Source organism: Oratosquilla oratoria, chromosome 13 (assembly GCF_046742065.1).
Source record: "Oratosquilla oratoria isolate Oo_2021 chromosome 13, ASM4674206v1, whole genome shotgun sequence".
Lineage (NCBI taxonomy): Eukaryota > Metazoa > Arthropoda > Malacostraca > Stomatopoda > Squillidae > Oratosquilla > Oratosquilla oratoria.
In genome coordinates, this window is record NC_134789.1 from 29,645,429 (window position 1) to 29,654,482 (window position 9,054).

At 39.1% G+C, this 9,054-nt stretch overlaps 1 protein-coding gene across 5 annotated transcripts in view; it reads right to left on the reverse strand.

The window, feature by feature from the left end:
• LOC143032361 (thiamine pyrophosphokinase 1) overlaps positions 1-8,485 on the reverse strand; it is a 56,569-nt gene extending 48,084 nt beyond the window's left edge. For 4 of the 5 annotated variants that reach the window (XM_076196986.1, XM_076196985.1, XM_076196984.1 and 1 more), the window contains exons 1-2: positions 8,238-8,485; positions 3,066-3,218 (exon numbers count right to left, since the gene is read on the reverse strand). In XM_076196986.1, coding sequence (XP_076053101.1) covers positions 3,066-3,213 — 148 coding nt within the window. In that variant the 5' untranslated portion in view covers positions 3,214-3,218; positions 8,238-8,485. Of the gene's footprint in view, positions 1-3,065; positions 3,219-5,611; positions 5,861-8,237 lie in introns of those variants that run through there. The other variant, XM_076196983.1, reaches the window with a different exon arrangement.
• Between the last annotated feature and the right edge of the window lie 569 nt (positions 8,486-9,054).

The following is a 9,054-nucleotide window of genomic DNA, read 5'->3' on the forward strand; positions in this document are numbered from 1 at the left end:
AGAAAAATGAGGGTGGTACTTATAGACAAAAACTCAACCTGGAAAGAAATGATAAGTGGAGTCCCACAAGGTTCTGTATTGGCTCCAATAATGTTTGCCATATATATAAATGACATGGATAAAGGTGTAGAATGTTATATGAACTTCTTTGTAGATGATGCAAAACTACTAAAGAAAGTACAAGGGAAGACTGTAAATCACTACAGAAAGACCTGGATAGATTCTGGGAATGGAGTCAAAAGTGGGAAGTGAAGTTCAATATAAAAAAATATAGTATAATAGAATTTGGAAAAAGTAGAAATAGAATATCAGGGCAATATAAAATTGGTAAAAAGGAAGTAAAAAAAGTTAGCTCAGAAAGGGACCTAGGAGTAATTACCAGCAAAGACATGTCACCAGATAAGCATATCAACAAAATAGTCAGAGAAACCAATTTACTAAGATTAATGAAAGTGGCCTTTGACCACTGGGATGAGGAAATGGTAAAGAAAATATTAGTCACACTGATAAGACCAACACTTTGGACACCCAGTACAAAAAAGAATATAAATAAATTAGAAAGAATCCAAAGAGCAACGACAAAGATGGCACCAATACTCTCTAAATTGACATACGAACAAAGATTGTCCAAACTGGAACTACCAACCCTGGAACAAAGAAGAGAAAGAGGAGATCTACTGGCCATTTACAGAATTATGAAAGGGATGGAAGTCCTCGACAGAGAAGATTTATTAAAGTGGGATAAAAGAAAAACAAGATAAAAAGAAACTCAAAAAGGATAGTTATAGAAGAGATCTGAAAAAGAATAGTTTCCCACACAGAGTGGTAGATGTCTGGAACAAATTGGATGAGGCAACAGTGTGTGCAAAAACTATACAAGAATTTAAGAACAAACTAGATGCTGAAAGATACAAAGACGGGTCACTACGAGCATAGCTCTCTTCCCATATAATACAACTAGGTAAATACAAACTCCAACCATTCCATGACTTAACAAACCAAAGTGGGCAGATACCTTAATGCACACCATCCCATTAAGCAACACACACAACCCACAGAGCAAAATGGACACAAACTCCTAGACCAATTCCCAACCTACACATGCTAAACTCTAGTAAACTATCCACAAGATAGCCCCAAACACAAATGACAAGTAACTTCCCTTAATTCAAGATATTCACCCACATTACCTACAAACATTGGAAACCATTCACAACCTTCCCTCTGACCAATTTCCAATAAAGACTATCATCTATCTATCTGCATACCAAAAGGCTTCTTCCTCCTTATAAAAGAGGGAATCAGCCTGGGCATACACCTACTCCTCATCCATCCCTCATCAACTATTGGTTTCCCTATTATCTTAACTTTTTTGGGGTTGAAAGACCATCCCTGTCCCCTATCCTGGATCAGAGGCAATTCAGGAAGCACAGCACATCCACAGCAAATCCCTACACTCTAAGCTGGTTTACTTCACTACTTCATTTAGATAGTACCTCCCTCATCATCACTTGTGTGTAATTAGAGAAGACAAGGAGAAATCCCTTCAAGCCACTTTTTTTTTTTTCCATTCACATCTACCTTTTGCCTTCTCCTTTCCCTGCTCAACAAACATTCTGTTTTACCCAAGGGCCCCTTCACTCCATTCATTTATCTCATTCTCAGTCCCTCAAGTTCACTTCATCTACTTCTGTCTTCCACACTCTTTTTGCAAGTCTTTCTTCATTCATTCTTTCTTTATCCATTCTTGTAACCCCAACCACATTTCACACACATTTAAATTTCTCCTTTCAGCCTCACATTTCAAGTCTACAACATAGTTCTATAGGCACAATCACTGCTTATTATAGTCTTTCCTTTGCATCCATCCCTAGGTACCTATTTCTCATGTTGCCAGTTATCTGAAGGCCACAGGTCTTCTGCATGAGACCAGGGGAACAGATTGAATGACTGATTGTATTTACAAAGTATACCATGGTGTTGAAAGATTGTACAGATATTTGTCTATATACATGATATATGCATTCTTTTGGCCATCATCCAATTAAGAAAAATCACACAAATAGAAGATAGAGTAGGTTCCCCAAGAGTTACACCTACCATGGGTATGGGAAGGGGATGAAACACCACCTATCATGTTACAAAAATTAACTTATTTTGCAAATATACACAAATTGCATTATGAATAAACATATCCTTATTCTTCCACAATTCTACCAATATGAAAGAGTATTGGGATGGTTTGGACACATGAAAAGAATGAGTGAACAAATATTAGTAAAAGAGGTGTGGAAGGCAGAGGTGGATGGAGTGAACTAGAGGGGATGACAAAGGATGAGATGGATGGATGGGGTGAAAGCAGCTTTGAGCAAGTGGGGAATATCTGTTGAACAAGGAAGGGAGAGGCAAGAGACAGAGGTGAAGGGAGAATGGCTGTATGCAGATGATACCAAGATGAAAACACAGGAGGGGATGAGGGGGAGTAGGGAGTGGTTATGCATGAATGATATTTTGATGCAGCCCAAAGGGATTTCATCTCTTTTTCTGCATGAGGGGACAGAAAAATGGGGGTCACTAATTAAGCGAAGTGGCCTTCCTGTGGATGTACTGTGTCTTGCTGTATTGCTTCTGACCCAGGGCAGTGAGCAGGATACAGGAATGACCCATCATCCATGGGAAGCTAAGATGAGAGGGAAGAAAGGGTGGTGGATGGGAGTGGAATGGGTGGGAGTGAGTATGTGCCTTTTGACTTGGCTACCTCCCTTGTAAGGAGGGAAAAGCCTTTAGTGTTTATATAGATAAATATAGACCACTATAATAGTACGAGTTAAAACATTGTACAAGGCAGTTGTTTGGTGGTGTTTGGGTTGCTGGTGCATGATTTGAAAATGCAGGTGGACCTCAACATGTAAAAGTGATTTGAAAAACATAATTTTAAATAAATTTCTAGTATCAAATGGTGCAATAGAATGAAAATTTGTTACGAGAACACACACAAATAGATGAATACCTGTATACTTTCCATTATTTGTAAGGAAATATGTCTTTCCATCATTACAACATACCTGCATTCCATAACTGAGAAAACAATGGTATATTCTGGTGATGCAGGGATTCATTAAGGATAATTATTCCAAAATCTTCTGTGCAATCCTTGGCTCCGAAATATTGGCTGGGTTCCCATACCTGTCTTTTGCATCCTGTTACAGCCATAAAACCTGGAATAACAATGAGCATTAACCCATTTGGTTTGGACCTGCACATCAGTTTATATAATCTGTTTCAGGCTACAACAAAAAATTCTAAGTATATTATACTATACTATTATGTTGAAAGAATGAGCCAAAACTGTTTTGATTCTTTCAGTTTAGGAACCAATCTCCATTGAAAAAGTCTGATGTTGACTTAAAAGAAATCCATAACTTGTGACATTATTCTAATGGAATTATTACATATACATACATATACCAAGGCTTTTTTCCCCCTTACCAGGGGGGTAGCCAAAAAGGACAAGGCACAAAAACACTCCCACCCATTTCATCCCCGAAAACACTCCACACCCCTCCACCCTCCCTCCCATCTTAGCACCTCCTAGATGACGGGTCATCCCTACACCGTCCACTGCCCTGGGTCAGAAGCAGTGTTGCAGGACACAGCACATCCACAGCAAGGCCGCTTCATTAAATCGGCGACCCCCCCTCTCCGTCCCCCCATATAAAGGAGAGGACGGGGAGAAATCCCTTTGGGCTGCGTCAAACATTTTTGCTCACACACACTACCTCACCCCCATTCCCCCGTCCAATCCACCTCATGCATCACAACATTTTCCATATACAACCATTCTCCATTCACCCCTGTCTTCTGTCCTCTCCCGTCCTTCCTCAACAAACATTCCCCTCTTCCCCAAAGCCCCCTTCACCCCATCCATCCATCTCATCCTAGGACGTCCCCTCATGTTCACTCCCTCCACATCTGCCTTCCATACCTCCTTTACTAGTCTTTCTTCACTCATTCTTTCCATGTGTCCAAACCATCCTAATACTCTTTCATCCACCCTATCTCCCAGTTCCCTTTCCACCCCTGTTCTCCTCCTCACTTCCTCATTTCTCACTCTATCTAGCCTAGTAACCCCCATCATACTTCTCAGACACTTCATCTCAAACACATTCAAGTTCCTTCTCTCTTCCTCTCTCATGTTCCATGTTTCTGCTCCATACAGTGCTGTTGGCACAATCACTCCTTCATACAGTCTCCTCTTAGCATCCATTCCCAGATTCCTATTCCTCATTACACTTTTTAAACCACCAAGGCATTTACTCGCTTCTCTCAATCTACATTCTACCTCCACCTTCACTCCACCCTTTCCTGCCACATTTGCACCCAAATATCTAAAACTATCCACTTCCTCCAGTTGCTCTCCCTTAATGCTCACTTCCAGTCTACTGCCACTTTCACCCCTTGTACATCTCATCACCTTACTTTTACCCACATTTATCTTCAGCTTTCTTCTATCACATACTCTCCCAAACTCTGTCACCAGCTTCCTCAATCCCTCCTCCGATCCTGCCACAAGCGCAGTGTCATCCGCAAACAACAGCTGGCTCACCTCCCACTTTTCTCCATTTTCCTTAACCATCTCCAATCCCTGACCCACTACCCTTGCATTCACCTCTCGCACCACCCCATCCATGTATAAGTTGAACAGCCAGGGTGACATAACGCATCCCTGACGAAGTCCCACCTTTACCTCAAACCACTCATTCTCTCCATTTCTAATCCTGACACAAGCTCTACTACTCTCATAAAAACTCTTGACAGCTCCCAGAAGCTTTCCTCCTATCCTGTATATCCGCATAACCTCCCACAGTGCCTTTCTGTCTACCCTGTCGTAAGCCTTTTCCAGATCCATAAAGGCCCAGAAAACATCCTTCCCCTTACCTATAGCTTTCTCACATATCTGTCTTACCACAAAAATCTGATCTACACAACCTCTACCTGTCCTAAACCCACACTGTTCTTCACCAATTACTCCCTCTGTTCCTCTCCTAATCCTCTCAATCAAGATCCTCCCATAAGCCTTCCCAACTACACTTAACAAGCTAATCCCTCTGAAACTACTACATTCACACTTGTCCCCCTTTCCCTTGTAAAGTGGAACTATACACGCACTCCTCCAGTCCTCTGGCACTCTACCTTCTCTCCAGCAAACATTAAACAACCTCACCAACCAGTCCACCATCACTATACCTCCTTTTTTAAGACATTCTGCATGGCATCCATCCAGACCAGGTGCCTTACCTGCTTTCATCATCATGGAATTATTACAGAAAGGTAAAATCATAAAAAATGTGTATGCAGACCACAAAACTCATAATACAAATAACATAGGACCTGTAGCCCCACAATGGCTGAAAATAATCCCCACACCCCTCCATAGATCACTCAAGTAAGAAACATTGGACTGTTGTCTGAGTTGCATTAGTGTGGATCAAACTGTTTCTATGCCACAGGGCTATAGCAGAAGGAAGAAGGTTACAGTAATCAGATGTCATCACTTCTTACAAGAAAAGGTATAAGGAATATAATCAAAATTAACATAGAAAGACCTTACCCTGGTCTGGAGACCCTGCCCTGGTCCAGAGACCATGCCCAAACAACTTTGGGTTGCACCTCTTAATGGGGGGGAGGGTGTTTAAAAGTTCTGAAGACAGGCAGCAGGGAAATTATTCTTTTTGATGTCCATCTTGCAGGAAATGAACTTGTTATTGGTCCCTTCTGTTGGGATAATCTCGCACCTAATTTTCTGAACACTAATGTTATTAATCACTGTTTCATTTTTCATTGACTAGAAACACACAGCCCCAAAGTAGCCAGCAATGATCCTTGAGCCTTCTCACAGACCTCGAAAAAAAAAAATATCGGTTTGTTCTCTTTGCTGCATTAATAAGGGTATGTTAATATCACCAGTTGTTAGGAGGGAGAGGAGGTGAACAGTTACTGATTGTCAGCCCTCTTTCTGTGAAAAAGTTAAGGAAAGATAGTTGCATCTTGGGCAGTTTGATTCTATGGTTAGACCTATTTTGTGTTTGTACTGTCTTACAGCTGGGTGGTGTCCTATCCACAAGGTATGCTAATATGGTTCTTATTTCTCTTGAGTGGGATTTTTCTGTGAGGCTGCTGTCTGGGGGACTTTAATGAAGAGTTTGGTGATCTGTCTTGTAGAACTTGTTTAGTGATCTAAGTGAATGTTTTGTATGGTACAGTTGGCAGACTGATGTATACATTCAAGTAGTAAGTTGATTGGGCAATCTCCCCATTATGTTCAACTGGCAGTGCCCATGTGATATAATGAGATGGGTGAGTGGGATTGAGGACTCTAGCATAGCACCCTCACATGACATTAGGAGCCTGGTTTCTGTGTATAGGTATCTAAGTGGAGTGGTTTTAGTGCATCCTGCTAGTATTGTCAAAGCTTTATTTTGTATAGATTATAAAATGTTTATATTCATTTTGCTGAATGGTAAGTACCAAGCTGTGGAAGCATAATCAAGTGTAGTTCTTAAGAACTGTTTGTAGAGAGTAATTAGCTTCCTTTCTTTCCAATGCCCAAAAATATAATAAGGTTTTTGTCTATAATCAGGCTTGCCATATCTCTATTTTACACCTCAGAAATTTACTTTCCTAAAAAAAAATTAATACTAAATGACTCAAAACAAATAATAATAGTACTGTTTAAGTAATAAACAAATAACCTGGATCTATCATGACAAATAAAGAGCACCATTTTTGATGTCATAAATTTCAAGACAATTTACATGCCTAGCCTAACCTTAACTTACCATACCTGACCTGATCAAATGTCCCTTGACCTGACTTGACCTAACATATCCACAGATATACCTTAACATGAGAAAGTAACATCAATATCCTTTCTCTCATTCTCCATCTCCATTAAAAATCAGAGTATGTGGATGTATCAACAAAATTTGAAATGCTCATGACATATAAACTTTATATTTCTAAAAACTAAGTACATTATTACCATTTCTGACAATTTATCATTGAGAATATTTCCATAAGCAAACTCTTTATAGAAAAAGTTAAACTGATTATTGTAAAAAAGTGACACAGATTTTTCTCAGTAATTCATTTCTGATGATTTGATGACAAACATCTACTTGAAAAAAATTATAGCTTCTATGCAAATAACAAATAAAGGTAAAGCAGATCACCACCCAAAACCCTACAAATATCCGTAGTCCATACACTTATGTTATTTATGCTATGTTTTTCTCTATTTTTTAGCATGCTGGAATGAGAAGGGGATTGCTGTGTTTATGAAAGGGGCCCGATTGTGGATGTCTTGTGTCCTGCTGCATTGCTTCTGACCTGGGCATTGGGCAGGACAGGGATGACCCTTCATCTAGGAGGAGCTAAGATGAGAAGGATACAATGAGTGGTGGGTGGGAGTGGATGCATGCCTTGGCTGGCTACCTTTGGGAGAAGAGGCCCTTGGAAGATAGATAATTAGATAGATAGATGCTATTTAAGAAAAGCTACAATGAAATTGTTTATGTCAAATGATATTGAAGTGTTTCAGATATTGAAGGAATAAGAAGTACTAAAAGTGGATGACTTTTCAGCATGGACCAAGGAAAGAACAATATATCTAACAATGATGTATTTGATTTATTGCCAAATAAACTTATTATTATCATCATAACTATTATTATTATTATTATTATTATCATTATTACAATAACTGTGAGGAAGTTTATCTTTTCATGTATAATAATAAGTAAAAGGAATAACCTGCCTCAAGAGGCAGTGGCAGTGAGAATGAATAATTCTAAGGCTAAAACTGATCCATTATTAAGGTAAGAAGGAAGTGGGCACTACATGTTCACTTTTAAACTGTAGACTACCCCAACCCACCGATCATCTCAGGACCACTGAGGCCGAGATGGTATTGGGAAAAAATAATAATGGATCGTAAGTCCCAGTAAGGCCAGTACTCTGCATTTGGCAAATGAAATCTACTGTTCGTTGCAAACTTAATCATCATTATCATCATCATCACTGATGATTTCTCGCATCCGAATAATTATATGTTCCTTTCTTTTGACCCTACTACTACTGCCTATTGATGAGTTCATTGGTAACTAGTAAACAAACCTAATACCCATTAATTATCTCGTAATGCTTATCGTTTTAATGTTAAGTAGTCTACAGCTTACCGGAAATTTTGATGCAATTTACCACTTGAAATTCATTTTTTACTTTTCTTTTCCTGACACCGGTGTTTGGGAATTTTTTACACACTTCTTGACTTGAATATCAAGCGTGGCGAGAAATCGTGTTTACACAAACAGATTGAGAATAGAATACAAATAGCCATGAATTTTTTCACCACATAGTGCAATAACATTTCAAGAGTATGCTTTAGTTTTTATGGCTATTTTCAACTTCCATAGAATTGTAAAATTCTTATGTTAGCAAGCGAGGAAAAAATCACAATTGCATCTTACTTAAAGTCACCCTTTTATCGTTTTCTATTATATATCAATAAAAGAAAATGATTTCTATCCAAATAGTTTCCCTATCTCATAATCCATTAATAAAATTGGAAGGTGAGGTCTCTCCTTTACATAAGAATATAAAAATAAAGGAGACTACAAGAGACCATAAGGCTTACACTAGGTAGTTCCATATCCATTGCCACATGTCATCCCCATTCATAAAGTTGCCTATTCTTTTTTTTTTAAACAACCGATAGTAATTCAGCTCTCACTACATGGTTACTAAGTCTATTCCATTCGTTGACCACCCTCTCAGTAAACCAATTCTTACCTATTTCATTCTTAAATCTAAATTTGTCCAGTCTAAATCCATCACTGCGAGTCCTGCCCTGTTGTCTTGATATGATGAATTTGCGTCATCCTTGTTGAAACCTTTAAACCACTTGAACACCTCTATTAGATCACCCCGCACTATGCGTCTTCCAAGAGATTGTAGGTTGAGGTGCCTAAGCCTTTCCTCGCAAGGTAAATATCT